Source organism: Vanacampus margaritifer, chromosome 3 (assembly GCF_051991255.1).
Source record: "Vanacampus margaritifer isolate UIUO_Vmar chromosome 3, RoL_Vmar_1.0, whole genome shotgun sequence".
In the NCBI taxonomy this organism is placed as follows: domain Eukaryota; kingdom Metazoa; phylum Chordata; class Actinopteri; order Syngnathiformes; family Syngnathidae; genus Vanacampus; species Vanacampus margaritifer.
Window position 1 is genome coordinate 1,366,811 of NC_135434.1, and position 20,061 is coordinate 1,386,871.

A 20,061-nucleotide genomic window follows, 5' to 3' on the forward strand; every position below is an offset into this window, starting at 1 on the left:
TACGTATATATACATATATATACGTATATATATATATGTATATACGTATATATATACGTATATATATGTATATACGTATATATATACGTATATATATATATGTGTATATATATATATGTATATATATATATATATATACGTATATATATATATATATACATATATATATATATATATATACGTATATATATATATATATATACGTATATGTATATATATATATACGTATATGTATATATATATATACGTATATATATATATGTATATATATATATACATATATTTACGTATATATTTATATATAAATATACGTATATATATACACGTATATATATATACGTATATATATATGTATATATATATACGTATATACGTGTATATATATATACGTGTATATATATACGTATATATATATATATATATACGTATATATATATACGTATATATATATATATACGTGTATATATATACGCATATACGTATATATATACACGTATATATATATATATATACGTATATACGTATATATATATATACGTGTATATATATACGTATATACGTATATATATATATATACGTATATATATATATATATACGTATATATATATATACGTATATATATATATACGGATATATATATATATATGTATATATATACGTATATACATACGTATATACAAAGAATACTAGATAAAATTGAAATGACCAAAATAAAAAACAAAACGGCATTTGAAGAAAACACAAACGTAATAAAGAAAAAACTATTATATAAAAAAATATTAGAAAATAACATGGAATATTAATATCTGAAAATAGTGGAAAAAATATATGGAACATTAAATAAAGTTATTATGAAACATATTGGGAAAAATATACCAAAATTCACAAATATTGGTGGAAAATGCAAAATTACAATACAATAAAAAAAACTTGATCTCGATATAAAAAATTCAAAAAATAATGGAACAAAACTTGAAAAGAAAAACAACTAGTTGAAGCTGACTTTGTGTGACTTTGGCCCCCTCGCCACTTCCCTCCCTTGCACCCCCAGCTTCCCAAATCCAGAACCGGTCTCTAACAGCATTCCACCATCTTGTCGCGTGCCACCAAATCATTGCCGCCACGCCCCCTTTTCTCCACCCGTCCCCCGCCCTCCTCTCTTATCTCTCCCCCCTCCACCTGCCAGCTGCAGCAGTACCAGCAGGCTTTCGTTCAACAACAACAACAACAACATCATCATCATCATCATCTCCCCACCTACATGTCCTCCCCACTGGAGTTGCAGGTGTCTCTGGGCTCCTACAACGCCACCACGCCCACTACAGGAACAGCCCACATGGGGGCGCCCTCGCCTGCAGAGCCAACCTACTCCAATCCCAGGTAAAACCGCCACAAAGTTACCATTTATTAATGCAACTTGAAAAAGGTGTCAAAATAGACAAATGGTCAAATGTTAGTCGGATAAAGACGGGCAAAGCAAAGATGCTGACAAAAAAACAATTCAGCAATTAAAACTCAAAATAGAATATATGAAAAGAGAAATACACAACAAATATGAGAAATGATTTTTTTTGGGTTAAGTGTTTGGAATGTAAAGTTAAAAAGTACTACAAAATTTATGGAAATAATATGCATTACAAAAATACTAAACTCATAGAAAAAAAATACTATATTACTTAAATAATACAGAAATATTAGAAGAAATTTTGAACCAAACTTAAAAAAAAAAGAAGAAAAAGTACGCATGAAAAGAAAAATACAGAATATGTAAAAAAGAAAAAAACATTTTACAAAAATACATAAATATTAGACTAACAAATAAAACAGTATTGAAAAATATTACAAATATTAGGTAAAAATATACAATTACTATGAACAATTTCAAAAATATATATCGGGAAAATATCCGTGAAATATTAGAAAAAAGTTCAAAACTATCTCTTACTAAAATACAATATTATTAGATACGGAAAGCCATCACAATCAAAATATTGGACAGAATTCAAAAATTTCACAAGAAAAATATTGGGGGGAAATTGCAAACATTAATAAATGTTGACAGAAATGAAAAGTTGACTTACCAGGTAATAAAATGAAGTGATTTTGTTTGCCCCCCCGTGGAGAACGCCCATGCTGGCCTCGGACGGCGTCACCCCGCCCTCCCAGACGGCCAGCCACCCGCCCGACATGTCGCGCTGGAACCCCTTCGGCGAGGACAACTTCTCCAAGCTGAGCGAGGAGGAGCTGATCGACCGGCAGTTCGACATGCTCCGAGCAAGCAAGTGACGCTTTCTGGGCTTGGTCTCGGTCATTTCGCAAAATGGCAACAAAGTGCGCCAGTCACGTCAAACGCTCGCTATTATTATTATGACAATGCAGGGGCGGGAGCTACCTGGCCATTTATTTATATCTGTTGCATATTTAAAGACTATATTTACTGTAACTGAATCTGCTGAATATATACGAGGAGGCTGCAAATGGTCGGTACGGAAGGAACGCTCATTTTCATTTTGCCTGTCATTCCATGCAGACAAACCTGCAAGCGCGGACGCCGAGCGACTCCCGACCGCCTCCGCCGAGCGACTCCCGACCGAGGACCTGTTTGGCTCGGTGCCGTTTGTGGCCAATGCAGGCAAGTCTTAAGGAGGACCCCAAAAACCCCCGTGGCCTCCCCGGAGCCAGACATCTCTGACCGTCCACGGGAGATTCTTTGCTTTTAGATGAACGTGCTCGTCTTCCCGCTAAGTTGACTCACTTGCGCCTCCGCTGGGGATTGCAGGAAAAGCAGCTCATGTACATTTTTTTTCGTTTACTTTTTTTCATTCTAATCGCAATTCTGACGGTGAATGCTTTAATTGTAATTCACCTTATAGGTCAACAGGAAGAGGCGATCTTTCAAAAAAAAAAATGTAGGCCAGCCAGAACCATTCGAGCTAATTTGGTTGGCTTGGCCGTCATCAATCTTTCCCGCATTTTCAAATTTCGCTTGCAGGTTGCGTTGAACCTCAACTTTGAAAATGGGGTCCATCCTGGTCAAAGTTTATTGCCGCTAATTTTATGAAGTTGCTTTCAAATGTGAATTTTTACATTCCAGCACGTTAGGAAGTTTTTGTTGTTGTGCGCCAACAAATGTTGTACGTTTGTAAAATAACTGACCAACGCGTCGCCATCTGAAGCTGCTCCACATTCCAAACTGACGAGAGTCCGACCGAGCTACGTGCTAATGAGCTCATTCTTTACGGGATGAACGAGACGAGCCGGCAATGTTGCTTAACAACCTTGAGAATGTAGCCTGATGTGAAATGCTCCAATCGCCGCCAGCCTCTCACGGCAATCGACTCCAGCTGGCTTCCCAACTTCGTCCAATATTTGTGTCAAACCCTTGACTTGAAAAGCCGACATCTTCCGCTCTTCCCTCCACGCTGGCCACAATGTGAATTTCTCTGGGTGGGCGGCAGCAATAATAGCGCGTGTGCCTCTTCCTGCTCTCAATGTGAAGGTCAACTTTTTTCTTTTCTTCTTTTTTTTTTTTACGACAGCCGGTTGTTGTTCTTTCGTTTGTAAGCGATCATTTTTGGAGTCGATTTGGCGATGCAATAGAACCCTGTCAGCACTTGAACGTCGGCGTGGGAATGTTTTGGCCAAGAAAAATGTGTGTGACAAAATGGATCATTTTTGGATCTGCAATTTGTTTGATTTTTGTGCTTGCTTGTTGTTTTTTGCGCCATCGGTACGTCAGTTCTACCAGAACGAGCCATTTCTGGAACGCTCCGTTATAAAATAGGATGTTTGAATAGCAGAAAGTAATTGTCCTCGTTAAGTCCTCAGGGCTTCTTTGGAGAAGTCCAGGAACTTTTGCTGTGGCCTCTAAACATCACTTTTAGGATTTTGAGGCGGAAATTGATAAGATGCGTTGATTGTGAAGAATTCTGTTGATGGTGCAAGCAAAATGGAGCGTTACGACTTGACTGTATTTAAATACGAGTTCATAACATAGCGTGAGATCCTCCCATCCCCTCCAAGTATTTGTTTTTAAATTGTTTTATTTTTTCCCCCCATTATCGGAATTTAGTCCATCCATCATTTAGTCGCTTCAAGAGATATCGGCTCAATTTACTCGATTATTTACTACTTGCTTTTCATGTTAATTTGATTGCTATTGTACACCCATTATTGCTTCCAGGTGCAATTACTCAACAATTTGGCACCATTTTTAATCTTAATAATGAATGGATTTTTATGCCCGAGGCTCGCAAATGAATGTCTTGCATGTTTTTGTAGAAGGCTGGAACAGTACGTTGGCCGTTGCTCGCTTCTGTGGTTTAGTTGCTGAGAATTTCTGAAAGCCATTAAGATCAAAAATTCAAATCAAATGATGACAAAAAAGTGGGAGGGAAATGCAAATTCTAACAAGTCATTGGTCTCAAACTATTTTTGAAACTTATTTCTTAAGATAACTTTCAGAAAAATATGCATTATAAGTTTACTTAAAAAAAAAGTAAAATAAAAAAAAAAAAGTGAAATTTTATGTTGCTAAATGTCCAAAGTTGCCTCTTATTTGACTGCATTTATTTATTTGTCTTTCTAAAGTGCCTTTTATTCAGTGGACCAATGACGGAATTGCGCACTTAATGTAACTGAGTTTTTGGCTACTTTTTATCCCTAATGGTCTGATGGCATGTTAGTGGAAAATATCCATTTTCTTGTTGTGGCCGTCCATACAATCCAAAAGGGCTGTATGAGTGTTAGTGTTGGGGGGGGGTCGGTCCATCCGTCCGTCCATTTTATCCCCAAAGGTAAGTCCCATTGTTTCCTCATCATTCAGCCTGCTTTTTCTGCGGCATATTTTTTTCTTTTCTTTTTTTTTTACTATCATTTGCTTCTCCTCGCATGCGTCCGGCAGCCACGCTCAGAAACATCTTGTTTTCGTGTACTGGTGGAAGATTCTAGAGGAACGAGCCATGAAAACATTTCGCTAGATTAACTCACGTGTTGCTGTTTACATTTGTGTCTTGTATTTTATTTTATGTCTGTTTTTTTTTTTTTGTTGCTTTATCCCCCTTTTTCACAAGCTCAAAAAGAAAAAGCTAAACATTTCCAAAAGCATACTGGAACTGGTACGTGGCCTGTAGAAGAAGAAATTATGCCTTTTATAAGTTTGTTTGTTTGTTAAAAAAAAATCCCAAAATCTCGTGTGTCTTATTGTGAGCGTGGCTGTATTTCTTACAGAATGTTACTGAGAAATAAAAACACATTGAAAAAAATAACAAACAAACAAAAAGATTTGCTTTTTTTGAATGTTCCACCACTACACACTGAAACAAGATGTTCCTGACGTGTTCGCTTGGCTGTCGTTCTGTTGCCATGGTAATAAGCCACAAACAAAAAAAGGGAAAAAAAACAACAAAACACCAAGACTGAGCGATCCCAAACACATCAATTTGATATGTTTGGTTGGGAAATCAGTGTGAAACTGTTTTTTTGGGACACGATCGAGTATTTTTTGCTAATCCAGCTAATTACTAAACGAAACATGCCAACGTGACGACGGACATAAAAAAAACAAAAAAATATGAAACTTTTTTTTTTTTGCGCATTACCTCGCTAAACAAACAAAAACAGTAAGTAAAGTAATACTTGTTGCGCTTTTTTGCCTGTTTGACTTTAAAAAAAACGTCATAATAGCCGGCTGGCCGATGCTTAGCATGATTTAGAAAAAATCTTATGCATGTGCCACCTGTTCACAAACTTTTACTGAAATCCATCATGTCGTTTTTGCATTAAATAAACAAGTGGCTTACAAAAAAAAATAATAATAATTAGACACTCCCTGAGCTGAACCAAACTTAACATCCAGTTACAGAATTTCATGGAAAATCAGTTTTTGCATAATCCTGCTAAGGAGTCTACGTCAAAATAATAATTATAATAAACAAGACCTCCACCAAGGCCAAATGATCCTAAACATGTTTGTGTTTCAAAAATCTTGTAAATTTAAGTCTCCATCTGCTGGATGTGCCCAATTTTTGCAGCCCCAATGAAAGTTGTCCAGACCATAAGTTATAAAAATAAATAAAAATCTCATTTGCACCAAAAACAGGTTTACAAAGTTTGGAAAAAGGTATTTTATTGAATGCGGTCTTAAAAGGAACCCCGCTGTAATGAAAAGTTTGTTCTACATTATTTATTTGGTTGTTACCAACATAACTATGAGATCAATTTAAAAATGATAAGCCCTCGAACAATATTTCAATCTAATGGAAAAGTCAAGTATCCTAACGCTTAAAAGTTGAAAGGAAATTGGTCATTTCGTTTTTGCTAATTCCTGCTAACAAACAGCAAAACACCGTAACACCCCTAAATACAAATCTAAATTCACACATCCACCAGTCTTCAGTTTTGTAGAAATGGGTTGGGTAGTTTATGCGTTATCCCGCCAACAAACAAGCGCTGATCAAAATGACACCTTTTGCACTTGTGGACCTGGTGGAGGTAAGAGATTTTTCTTTCTTTCTGTAGCTTCTGCCACGAGATGTGTCTGAAATATTTTTGGGTGAATGTTGTAAAATGGCAGCTTTTATTTTATATGTCGTAACGTTTCAGTGAAGTGTTGAAGAAACTTTCTTTTTCTTCCGCGTGCTCGTTTTCTTTGGGGTAGTGAGAATGTTGGTTATCCGAATGCAGGCTGGAGATCGATGAACAGTCACTTCGAAGCTTTTATTTCTACAGAATATTCCGGGCACAAGTGAGTTCCAGACAATGGCTGCAGCCTCTCACAAGTGCGAAGATTTCAGAGGACTTACAACATTCTTATACTATCTTGAAGGGCGGTACCACAAAGCCCCCAGCAAACAGCCCACCCGGAGTTCACCGGACATGAGATACTTTAAAGACATCATACTAACACATTAACTTCAACCACAGACAACGGCCCATTGTTGTGGAAATAGAGGAGGCCCCCCCGACATGCTGGCAGAAATGGCGACAACACTCACAAAGACACATCCGCAGAAAAAAGTTCTACAGAGGAAATAAGGAAATTAAAACCGTTATGACTAAATGTGGGCACAAGACCCTCTTCAGAAGCTTCTTTTAAGAGCTTTTCTTCTCTTTGGTAAAATGCAAATAGTTTGCCTTCATTTTTAGGAACAACGCAGACAAGTTTGTGGGCCGTAGTTTCGGAGTTTGACGTAACGCCAAGAGCACGTTGCGAGCCGTTTCGTCCGTCAACCAAAGTTTGGGCTGCACCGTATGACAACCATAACCAAAAATGTGAAAACATGTAGCCTAGCGTTAGACCCGAAACAAACGCAGTTTGTCATTTTGTGTTTTATCTACGATTGTTGTCTTGCAAAGTTGGCTGTTGACCCTAAAATAGTTTTAAACCGAGCACTAATTTTAGCGAGTAGGCTAAAGTGTAAGAAAGAAACGAATCTTGGAGAAGAGCTAGTGGCTAACTAGCCTTCACTCTTTGAGATGTTGCGATTGGCTAATAAAACAAACGTGAATGTTTGTGTCATTCCGGCAGGTTCCGACGTGGCGGCAGCCGATTCAGTGACACCAGATGTCGTCGTTCCGGTTTCTGCTTCCCCCGACGATCGGTTGTCACTTACAGCAGCCAAAGAGCACAAAACAATCAAGAGGGGCGACGACTCGGACAGCGACTTTGAGTCTGACCCGCCTTCGCCCAAAAGCAGCGAGGAGGACGAGGAGGAGGAAGAACCCGACGAGCCAGAGGAGGACGAAGGCCCGATCAGTGAACACGGCGACGACACCGAGCCGGAGAATCTGGGCCAGCGACCGCTCTTGATGGAGTCCGAGGAAGACGGCGAGGACGATGACAAGCTGGGCTCGGACTCTGAGGACAAGTTGAAGAATCTCTCCAAGAAGGAAAGTACGAGCAGCCGGGGCCGCCATGCGGAGCCAGTTTTGACGAACCCTCGGGGCTCCCTGGGCTCAGTGGACGTCTTTGGTGCCGTTCCTTTCCTTGGCAGAGACTCCACCGTGGGAGATATCTTTGCCAAAGCGCCTTTCCGGCAAGTGAGCCTCGAAGAGCCACCGGCTGACGATTTTGACGTCTTCACCAAAGCGCCGTTCAGCCGGAATCTCTCCAAGAACGCCAGCGACCACACACCACCCGTTTCCCCCGAGGGTGTGGACATCTTTGGCTTCGGCCCCTTCCAGCCGGGTGCCCCGTTTCCTACCACGTCCAGGAGTGCCGAGGACATTTTTCTACCGTCGGCGGAATACTCCCCGCGGCAGCAGAGGTTGAAACAGCGCAGCCTACAGAAGTTGTCGTGGCGCCAGAGGAAAACCAAGCAGGACGCCACCGGGACGGGCGGCGCAAAGCGGCACCACGGCACCCCCACAGGTGGAAGGAAGACTGGCAAACCCGCCAAAACTGCCTTCCGTACCCCGGAGCGGGTCCGTAGACACAAGAAAGTGGGCCGGCGGGACTCGCAGAGTAGCAACGAGTTCCTCAGTGATTCTAAAGAGAACATCAGCGTGGACGTCACCATCACGGAAGGGAAGAACAACAGTGATCAACTCCAAAAGGACGAGATCCTGGATCCCTTCGGGGCCAAACCCTTTCATCCTCAGGACGGAGGGAGGAAGGGAGGCGGCTACCCGGGGGGTCTCCCTGAAAGCAAGAGCGACCTGGGGACCTCCTGGGCGGTGGCGCTTCACGGGGATCGCAACACCACAGACGATTTTGGGGCAGTGCCTTTCACGGAAGTGGTGGTCCCTGGCGGACCTCAGCAGCAACCGGTGGAACTGGACCCATTTGGTGCCGCACCGTTTCCATCCAAGCAGTGACTCTAACGTCTCATACGTCTTCCGTCATGACCGACTGGTCGCTGTCACGTAGCCCCGAGATTCTTGTCGCGGAACACACACGGTCGGACTTTTAACGACCACTTCAGTCTGCTTCGCTGTTTTTATGCTGCATCGTTACGCCGCAGAAACGTTAGCAACCCAACAAACTGTGATTTCTAATGTGCGACCACTTACAACTTGTATCTTTGTATTTAAAAGCGGCACGGCGACGCTCCAATCTGCCGTTTTGAGGGTGACATACTTTTATTGTGCTCGAGAAACATTGGCAACCCCACAAATTGAGATTTCTAATGGAGCATTTTTATTTAGTTCTAATTTAGCAAGCAGCAGGTGGCATTGTGACAAAAACCTGTTAAAAGTACAAAACAATGATTTTGGGGTTGCTAACAACAACCTGCTGCTCGTGACCCCGTACTTACTGCCAAGATCGTTTTGAATCCTTTGGGTCCAAGGCACCGGCAAAGTCCCGGGTGGCACTTCTGTTAGCAAACCCCAAAATGTGATTTCTAATGTGCAACTGTTGCACGACTACTGGTCTAACCGGAAGCCTAATTTCCACAGAAACAAGATTGTGTTGGATTAGTTTGCGCTGAGGCCCGCATGGTGCCACAAGTGGGACGTTTTTGGCGCGCTGTCCTTCCCTACATTTGAGAAATCTTAGCAACCCTCTGACTGTGATATCTAATATGCAACCGTTCCACTCTGGGCCCATTTTATTTAGCAAGCAGCACCCAATTTGATCCGCAATCCCAAATCCTGAGCGGCTCCCTAAAACCACTGACTGAAAGTTTTTTGCGGGCAGGGTTCTTTTGTCGTACCCCATAAACATGAGAAACTCTCATTCTGATTTCTAATGTGCGACTGTTGCACGACTACTGGTCTTGATTGACCAGTCTGTTTTCATTTAGAAAGTAGCACCGCAACACTGACAAGAGCATGCAAGACTGCCAAGATGATTTTTGGCTTCTCTTGAGACCACCAGTGGGAAGTCCCGGGTGGCTCTTCACAGGAAATATCAAACTAAGGATGGATTTTGGGCTCGTTTCTTCCACAGAACTGAAACATGAGACCACTTTCCATAGGCAAAGATTATTTTTCTTTTGGACCGGATTGTCTACATCTCTCTGAAACCAGGACAGACTGGACAGTTCTTCACAGAGGAAGTGTAAGAACATGGACAGATTTTGGGGAACTGGCACAAGAGAGAATGTAGGCGGGGGCATTTTTGGCATCCCCCACTTTCAGCCGGGGACTCTTTAGTCCAGGTCCCTTCTCTTCTGAACTGGTTCTCACCAAGTAGTGACTCACTCTTGCTAAGTCTTCCTGAGCCCCCCTCCTTTATTATTATTTTTTTTTTCTGGGTGGGACGTAAGCAACACTGCCAAGTTACGCCCTCTAAATCCTGTGGAGGGACTCTGGAGTTCGCATATCGTTGAGCTGGCTGTTTTTATGCTGCAGAAGCGACCTTCTCCAAACTGTGATTTCTAATGTGCGACTGTTCTGCTCACGTGTTGTTTTTTTATTACAGTGGTACCTTGACTTGTGAGTTCACTAACATTTTTCTAGTTAACTGTCACTTGTTTTTTGTGTACTTTGTTGCGAGCCAGAGTTTGAGTAACCAAGGTACTGTAATGCCCTCGCACGTGGGCAAGGAGAGCAGCCTTTTTTTTTTCTTTCCTTTTCTAAGCAATTACAACCAACTGAACTCTTAAGTCAAGGTACCGCTGTATTTGGCACCGCAAAGCCTTACTAGCATTTCTCTACGGGAGCTCTTTTGCTACACAGTACCTCGGGAAAACCTTGTTAACCACTTTTGTTTTGTTCTTGAGCTCCCCCCCGCAACAACCCCCCCCCCCCCTTCTCTTTCTATGCATGTTACCAACGTGGACCAGAAGGGATTGTTTTTGTTCTTCCTTGTTAGCTCTGCGAACCAACCATGCTGATTATTATTTGTATTATTATTATTTAACTTGGACACATTTTCTGCAACACAAAGTGCTCTCTTGATTGTAAGACACAATCCAATATTTTTAGGCTGATGTGGGTTTTTGGTTTTGATTATGTTTGGAAAATGCTTGAGTTCAAATATATTATTTGACAAATGTGACAGAGATGTGTTTTTTTTTTATTTGCACACCAGAACCTGTTCTTGAACGCACACTTCTTACTTGGAGTTACATAAGAATAATTTAATACAATAACGTACATGAAATGAGTTCCTTTTTCTGTTTAAACATTCGTTCCAAAAACGTTGCAGCACACACTAATGCAAAGTGTTGACTATAAATACACAAACCGGCCCTAGTAGAACTCGAGGCGAAGAACCGCTATGCTCGACTACTCTAGCATTGTCTACTATTGTAATAATTCCGTCTCAGATGGCAAGTTGTAGCTCAGGGATGGTCCTGCAGGTTTTAGAGGTTTTCCTCCTTAAACTGCAGCCGATTCCACTCAACAGGATCATTGTCAGGCTTATGCAGAAGAGCTGCGTTGAAGAAGGAAAATTTCCAAAACCTGACGGACTCCTCCGCCATCCTTGTGGCCCAGTCCAGATGAGACATGTATGTCTGGTCGTATGTCGCTGTCTATTGGCATCGTCGTCGGCTTTTGTAGGACAGCAAGAGGACAAGCGGATATGCTTGGCAATAGTAGAGTTGTAGCCTAGTCTCGGACTGACTGCAACGGTTTGGTCAAGTTTAGACAAGGATGGCATCGTCTAGTGAAGTCATAGTCTAGGTTCGGTTAGGCTTGTCAGCTTGTGACAAGACTGGATGGGGTGGTCTAGTTCACCGATTGCATCTTGAGCAGCGGTGGGCGAATTCGGTCCTCGAGGGCCGGAGTCCAGCGGGTGTTGGATGTTTCCCTGCTCCAACGCAGCTGATTCCAATCAACGGGATCGTTATCAGGCTTATGCAGAGCTTGCTGATCATATGATCAGCTGATCATATATCAGCTGTGGTGGAGAATAGAAACATCCAAAACCTGCAGGACTCCGGCCCTCCAGGACCGAGTTTGCCCACCCCTGATCTAGAATCTATTCTGGTCCTATGTAGGGATAGTACAGTCTCAAATTGTGATATAGTTTTAGACAGTCTTATTTAAACTAGATTGCGGTAGTCAAGACATTGATGGATGTATCTAGTAGACAAGTTTTAATTTCCGTCTTTTTGTCTAGTCACAAAGTTCCACACATCGACTCGAATCCCCTTTCCCCGGGTTTCGCACCAGGTCTTCTTTTTCGCATACACAAGCCCTTTACGAAGAGAGTCTCTCAAACCTTCTAACACGACTGTCCGCCTAATAAAAGCCGCTTCCAACTAGTTTCCAAAGCTACAAAAAGTCTACAATACAAAGAAAATGCTAACATTCATCGTCACTCCAGTGTTAGCGGCTGGCGACTTTGTGACGTCGCTCAGTTCTTCGGTTCATTTGCCGGCCAACAACGACATACTTGGAATTAGCATCACATCAACTTGCTGGCAACTAATCAGATGCGCACAATCACTTTGTTTTGTTTTTTTGGGAGTCGATGTCCTCAATGAACATACAAGCAAATTGCAAAGTGCTACGTGATGACGGGCTAGCATACGAAATGCTAACATGATGCAGCGGCCGTGGCGTCCTCGCCTCTGCAGCAGCCGTGCATGCTGGGGGAGGGCATTAAAACATGAGCTGTTTCTGGAGAGAAACGACATCGGCTCAGACAATCGTCTAGTGCAGTAGGAGTCTTGTCTAGGAAAGGGAGAACCGTTTTGTGGTGTCGTCTACTTCAGTCTAGTACAAGGTAGGACAGGTTTAGACAAGAATGAACTTGAATCTTACAGAGGAAGTACGATTGTGTCCACTGTAGCCTAGTCTACATAGTCCAGGCTATCATCATAGACTAGACTACTAGATTTTCCATAATCCAGGCCAGGGTATGATAGTGTCGTCCACTTTTATGGTTGAGTCGAGTGTCATCGTGGCCTAGACGAGTATAGGATAGCGGCGCAGTATATTCTTACCATAAAGCGCATCCTGTAGTCCCGTAGTTGTCTTCCATGGAGGCTAGGAGTGCGCGTTGGCGCCAAGGAGGTCGGCGGGACACGGTTGGCTGTGTCTGTAGGCCATGATGAAGCAAGACGACTGGTGCCACCAGTAGAACATGAGCAGCAGCAGCACGTGCCACAGCTGGTGGCTGGAGCCCACGTAGTTCAGCTGGCCTGCGAACAACACAGCAGATAACATTCACCGGGGAGGGCAAAAAAAGACGTGGAAAAATAAAAAAGATATAGAGCAACATTTCAGCAGGAAAAAAATGCTATAGTATCGATTGCTGCTAAAAAGGATTAAAAGGATTTTTACACTAGAACAAACAAAAAAGTGAACGTCTTGTAAAAAGCTGCATTCCCAAAATGTGTTATTAAAAAAAAAAAACTACCTGGAAAACAAACAAAATATTTTTTTTCAATCCAAGAATTAAATGAAAATGGAGTATTTTTTTAATTACTGATTTTTGTGTCTTTTGTATTGTGACTTTTATTTAGAGCTGTCAAAAGGAATTGATTAGTCGACAAAAGTAATTGATTATCAAATTAATCGACAACTATTTTAATAATCGAGTAATCATTTTTTTTTTTTATTGAAAATGGTCCAAATGCTTTGATTTCAGCATGTCAACAGTAATTGCTGATTTTCTTCATGAAAGAAGAATGATTATCGTCTGTGTTTAATCAAAAGAAGACATTTGCAAACATGTTTTTAATTTGAAAAACACTTGACGGTACGACATCAATCCCCCCTTTATTTTTTAATAACTATACGAATATGAAGTACAAAATAAACACCAAACAAACAGTAATCAAGAAAAAAAAGGCTTTTGTAATAACAAAGCAAAACTAAAATGAATCGATTCTAAAAATATTGGTTCGTGATAACGAATGTGCATGCAGTCGATTGCACAGTAAGCAAATAATGAAGGAATTCTTGGCGTGTGACCTGGGAAGTATCGTTCGGGCACTTTGGAGACGTAGAAGAGCAGCGCCAACGCCGCCATCAAATACATGACCAGCACACGGGGGATGAACGCCTGAGGGAGATCGGCATTAATAATAATAATAATAATAATAAGGAAGAAGACGACGACGCGCGGGCGGGCTCACTTGCACGAGTTCTGAGGAGAAGCCGCCGGCGTCGCAGACCCAATGTGCGACGGGCACCAGCCCGCTGGAGGCCAGCGCGCAGAAGGCCAGCCAGCGAGGGCGGCGCCACTGCTTGCTCAGGAAGTTGGGGTGGATGTGCGCCAGGAACACGGCCAGGATCATGGCCAGCACCGTCACCAGGTACACCTGGCGCCAATACTGACACACACACAATAAGGATCAACATTTGACATTTTTTTCATATTTACCAAACTTCTTTTTTTCATTTCTTACTTTAATATGCTTAAAACAACCAGAAAGTTTCACATGACAACGATAGAAATTGGCGTAATAACATATTCTTGTTCTAATTACAAAGAAAATGTGAATAGCATTTTCAAGAAAAAAACATTAAACATTAAACATGCAAAAATGGTTTAGTCGTGCGGCGCCGTCCTCACGTTGTTGCAGTAGAAGGCGTAGAAGACGGCGGGCACGTAGCAGCCCAGGATGCCCACAGACACGCCGGCGTAGTCCAGCGCCATCCAGCGCCGGCTGGTCTTCTCCGAGCGGTGGCAGCAGAACACGTGATAGCCCGCCGAGCACAGCAGGCACAGCTGGACGCACGCCGGTGACCGACGGGTTAGCCATCTTGTGGCGTTTCACAAAAACAACCACGTGGCTACCAGCGGGTTTAGTTTAAGCGAACAACGGAGAAGTATATATCCGTGTATGTCAATAAAAAAATCCAGTACATCTGCAGTTTTTACCTGAAAGCAGAAGAGTCCAACGGAGTAGATGACATAATCCTCGCGCGAGACTCCCAGCTGCGGCAGGACTTGCGCCATGTGGTACACGGCCAGGAAGAAGAAGAGCAAGAAGCCCAGCAGGTGCGTCCAGATGTTGACAGTCTCATTGGACAGGATGAACAGGCTGACGGACGGACGGACGGACGGACGGACGGCACGTCAGCAAAACAACAAACCACATCTTGGCAGCAGGGAAACGATGTCAAAGGTCTCATATTATTCAACTTTTCCACAAACTAAAAGACGGCTCAAATGTGTAAAAGACATGTCTGTGACATGCATTTGTCAAAACAGACTTTGGATCGAATATTTTTGTTGCCCCTCAATCAAGCCCAAAAAATACGCTGCGTTGAAAACAGTCTGTTTTAGGGGTGTGTCACTTCGCTCTCAAAGGGGCGGGATTTGCTAATGTTGTGAATGGAAACGACAGGCCATGGGAGCAGAAGACAAGAAAAATACAGACATGTCTTTTACACTTTTGACAACTATTTGAATATGTAGAAAAGTGGCATAACGTTACTACAGAGACGTTGTTGTAGCGTTCGTTTGTGATTGTTTAGGCAACGGTCAACTCGGATCCAGCCAATAAACTAACCAACTACCTGAATAACTAACTGTCAGTCTAATTTGCTGTCAAACTCGCTGACAAGCTAACAAACGTATGCAGCCTTGTCTTGATATTGTTTTTACCGTTAACCAACTAGCTAACTGACATCTAATTGACTAACTGGCAGGCTAACGAGCTGATGAGCTGAGTGAATGAGAACTAACCAACCAACTAACCAAGCAAAAGCGCTTCCCCCACCTGCCACTTACCTTTTGATGCAAAGCCTGGCGGGCAAGTAGGCCCGGTAGCCGTCCGTGATGTAAGGGTTCTCGCGCAGGTACCCGGGGATCTGCTCGTAGGTGTACAGGCGGATCCCGCGGGGTACCAGCACCGGCCAGTACTGGTAGCCCCCCAACTCGATGTAGTGGGTGGTCTGAGCACTCTTCTGAGGCATGACGATGGCGGGGGGCGCTTTCTTCAGACCTAAGGTGGGGATCACAAAAAGGCAAAGCATGTCACAAAACAAAACAACTATTGTCATCATTTCATTGTAATCAACATTTTGAGATGTGTTCTGACATTTTTTTTTTACTTGGGTGAAGTTTGCTTAAATACTTCCACCTGCAATCTTTTTGTGACATATACATTTATCAGCGTAACACTTGTGTCTAACAATTGAAATCAGGTCGGGAGTCCGAACTTCCATTCAAATAAACTCCAATTGAACAACCGTTCACTAAGCGGGTTTAAGCCGCCAGCGACCACCAAATGTGTCATTAAACCGACATATAGCTCAACAACTAACTGCCGAACATGTCCGAACATCCCATTTAATTCAAAACTTACTTGAATTACAATATTTATTACAACAAGCCTCCATAATTACAGAGTATGTAAATGTGAAGAAATTCCGACTGGGTTTGGCGACGAATGGCTCTTAATGTGGGATTTTTCAACAAGCTACAACAAGCTAGCTCATCTGTCGACTTGTTCCGCCAACATAAGTGAAGATTAACTTACCTTTCAACTTGGTATATGTACACTTGGTTCCATTTGGGGTCTTATAAAACGCGCTATACATTTAAAAGTAAAATAGTTGAACCGTAACTTATATCTCAGAACCGCGACGTTCAACTTTCAGATCCATCTTCCAAATCAGCACTGACGTCATCAACAAAGGACCCACCTCGTCTCCCGTGTCGCCTCCACAAGACAAGAGCGTCCAAAAAGTGCCTGAATAAAAAGAGACAAGTCGCAATTTTCCCTTGCATTTGTGCGAATAATAATACAAACGAAAAGAGGAGTACAGAAAAGATGCAAAACACAGAGTATATATATACACACACACAAAAAAACAAAATAAAGAACAAGAGCAACACAGATATATTTTCAAAAGGTGCCTGTGAAAAATACATATATTCAAAGGTCACCCACTCTTGTCCTACGGGGCCCCTATCTATCCTGCATGTTTTAGTTGTTTCCCTCCTTCAACACCTCTGATTCAAATGATCAGACTCGTTATCAGGCTTCTGCTGAGCTTTCTGATGAGCTGATCATTGAATCTGGTGTGGATCAAATAAAAGGTTTAAAAACAAGCAAAACAAATGATTTTTTTTTTGTTAAAATTAAGTTTTTTATTAATATTCAGTTCATTACAGTGACGACTATTTGAAAATGTAAGATTTATTATAATTCTTGGAGGGGGGAACAATTATTTGGGAATTTTTTTTTAATCATGAAAATAAATCTTTGGGGTACAATCATATTTCCATTTCATTCACAATCCCCCCATGTTAACTGGTGAATTAGCTGACTAGCTGTCTAACTAGATGACTGCTGAAGTAACTAGCCAAATAACTCATTATCTGGCTATCTAGGTTACTCGATATCTGCCAAGCTAGCTGACTGGCTAACTAACTGAACTGGACTAGAATAAATTGTGTACATTTGGGGTTTGTCAGCAGCAGTGATGTTCGTCTGAGATGTGAAAAAAAAAAAACGTCAGTGGAAAGCTTCCCTCAGGAGAAGCTAGCAAACCTCCCTCACACTATGTTTACACCTCACCGCCATGAAGCGTCTCGCGGTGGAGTGTTGTTCATTATCACGTCTAATTCACCTCTCGGCACTCACGCTTTGACAAAGTGAAGACACACTCACTGCATGAGCTCACAAAGACATCCGCTGTTTTTCATTGAAAGAAGACAAAGTTTTCAAAATGACCAATCTTCTGTTCAACAAAGATCTGCAGAAAAAAACAGAATGGCCTGCTGTTGAATATATATTTATATGGCAGGCCAGAAAGTGATCGATTGTCCCCACAAATTTTAGTAGCTAACAAACTAAGCTATAGTCTGTCAGACATACACAAAAAAAAATCAACTTACCAACTGACAAATTTGCTGTATAATTATCTAGCTATCAAATAAATAGCAGATTACTTGATGTAGAAATTAGCAGACTAATTGACTAACTAATTGCAATTTAATTGTAGTAGCTAACTAATGAATCACTAGTTAGCTAACTAATTACAAATTAGCATATGACAAATTGCAACACATTAGCTGACTTAACTGCTTTACTAAATAATTGCTACCATGACTAATTAATTGGCTGACCATCTATCTGACTAACCAATTACTGACTAGCAAAGTAACTGAATAGTTGACCAAATAGCTGAATAATTAACTAGTTAAATAGATAAACTAACTGGCCAACTCGTGGTCAAAGTGACTAACAAGCAAATGAGCTGCCTGAATTTCTGTTTGATTAAAAGCTATCCTGTTGGAATAACTAATGAACAAACTGACAAATATACACTAGTGGCTAGCAGTACTTTGTCTAAACATCGGATTAAATAGCCAATCAACTAATTTAATAACTAACTAGCTAAATAAAAATAGTAGTTGTTACCTATAAGGCCAGCATCAAGTGGAATAAATGTTGGATTTCCAGTTCTGGCAGCCTCTAGTGGCCACTTGAAGCAGTGCACAATACTGTGTTTTAGGCTTAGCATTAATGCTGTGTGTATCATTGTTTAATATTATTGTTAAAATGATATTAAGGATTGAGGGTTGAGGTCGGCCCACAAAAAAAAAAATCCAGTTGACAGCTCATCCCTATTCAGCGTCCACCTTTGCTCTGCTTCTTTGCACCTTTCGTTCCCGTCATCCATTTTGCTCGTGGAGGATGTAATTGCGCGCTAAGGCGGCGTGTAATGGAACATGAAATGGAAGCCGCTTCCCCTCCCAATGTTTCTCGTAAAAAGCTGGAAGTGATGACAAAATATGGCGCGTGCGATGATTGCGCTACGCCGGCGGCGCTGTCGGAAGCGTGGAAGCGCGTCGCCACCAAATGATGGGGAAAAGGCGGCATTACATTACGTCTCCATCAGGCGGGACAACGTTTACTCTCTGTGCTAACAGCAAGACGCTAGTTTGATTCAGATTGACAACTTTTAACTGCTAAAACACATTTATGATGGATTGATTTAGACAAACTTAAATCTTCTGGTATATCTGATAGCGCAAGTTGCGCAACGCTAACACAACTTTATGTCATGGTTTCAGTTCTGGTCAGTGGTGATCAGCTAGATTGTTAGCTAGCTAGCTAGCTAGCAGCTAGCGAGTCAGTTACACTGAAAAAAAGAGAAATCATGATCACAATTACTTAAAAAAAAACCACACTAAACACATTTTTTCTTATATCACATTTAGCTATATAGTTAATTAGCAGAAAATATATTTTAATTGTATTTATATATTGTACTGATAGCAGTGTTTAACTTCATTTGTCACTTTTATGACACTTAACGTAAAAAAAAAGTTTTTCATTGCATGTCACCAAAAACATTTGCCGTGTCGTGCACAGTTGGAGAGAACAATTGGTTTGCTGAACACGTAACAATCACTAAAAGCCTTTTTTCTTGGATTTATAAAAGCTAAACATGTTCCCAATCTTCTTTGGAGCAAGTGAAGAAAAGCAATCTGTGAACCGTGTAACCCGGACGGGGAAAGCGGATCACGGCGCATATGCGCATGGAAAGCTACGCTCTGTTCGCTAATAAATGTTCCGATAAAGTGTGCGCTTTTGTTGTCTTACGCGTCCTGATCCCTCAGGGATTAGCCGCAACTTTCTTTTCGTGTCCAGCTGCAAAAAGTGCAAGCGCTATAACATTAATCTGCGCTAATCCCGGAGCTCTTGTCAAATTTGTTTTCGCCGCTTTTTCCTTGGCAACCAGCTGTATCTCCTAAGACGGAGTCCAAAAGATGCCCTGCAGATTATTACGATTACTACTACCAATGCTTTTCAATATTGTTGTACAGATGAAACTTTTACTGCCATAAAGGAATAAAAAAAAATTAAATAAAAAGGTACAAGGACACGCTAAGCTATAAAGAGCTCAGCGAGGCCAGATGCTACAAAAGGATTGACGGCATGAGCAAAAGTATTGGGACACAACACTGGAAACGTCTGTGCAGATGATCTACAATCATCAAAGACACCGTGAAGCAAATGTATTGGGAGACGTAGTGGAAGTGAAGGGTGAAAATATTCAGATACGGGCAAAAGTAATGGGACATCTACAGGAAGTTTCATTGAGTGGACAGATAATCGAAAACACATAGATACCTACAGGAAGTGAAAAGTCATTGACAATGATTATCAAAGACACATATGGACTAAAGTAACAGGACACCACGCTGGAAGTAAAAACGGATTGAAAATAGGACAAGTCTTTGGACATCC

At 41.5% G+C, this 20,061-nt stretch overlaps 2 protein-coding genes across 10 annotated transcripts in view; one reads left to right on the top strand and one right to left on the bottom strand.

Moving 5' to 3' along the window:
• Positions 1-10,946, top strand: part of bmp2k (BMP2 inducible kinase) — a 30,248-nt gene extending 19,302 nt beyond the window's left edge. The window contains exons 13-16 of the mRNA XM_077561900.1: positions 1,188-1,381; positions 2,125-2,279; positions 2,532-2,633; positions 7,530-10,946. Coding sequence (XP_077418026.1) covers positions 1,188-1,381; positions 2,125-2,279; positions 2,532-2,633; positions 7,530-8,818 — 1,740 coding nt within the window. The 3' untranslated portion in view covers positions 8,819-10,946. The remainder of the gene's footprint in view (positions 1-1,187; positions 1,382-2,124; positions 2,280-2,531; positions 2,634-7,529) is intronic.
• Positions 1-20,061, bottom strand: part of paqr3a (progestin and adipoQ receptor family member IIIa) — a 99,573-nt gene that overhangs the window by 3,944 nt on the left and 75,568 nt on the right. For 4 of the 9 annotated variants that reach the window (XM_077561909.1, XM_077561906.1, XM_077561905.1 and 1 more), the window contains 7 exons: positions 16,502-16,548; positions 15,585-15,798; positions 14,730-14,892; positions 14,421-14,576; positions 13,981-14,178; positions 13,817-13,907; positions 10,944-13,041 (listed from right to left, as the gene is read on the bottom strand). In XM_077561909.1, coding sequence (XP_077418035.1) covers positions 12,887-13,041; positions 13,817-13,907; positions 13,981-14,178; positions 14,421-14,576; positions 14,730-14,892; positions 15,585-15,798; positions 16,502-16,548 — 1,024 coding nt within the window. In that variant the 3' untranslated portion in view covers positions 10,944-12,886. The other 5 variants (XM_077561903.1, XM_077561902.1, XM_077561901.1 and 2 more) reach the window with 5 other exon arrangements.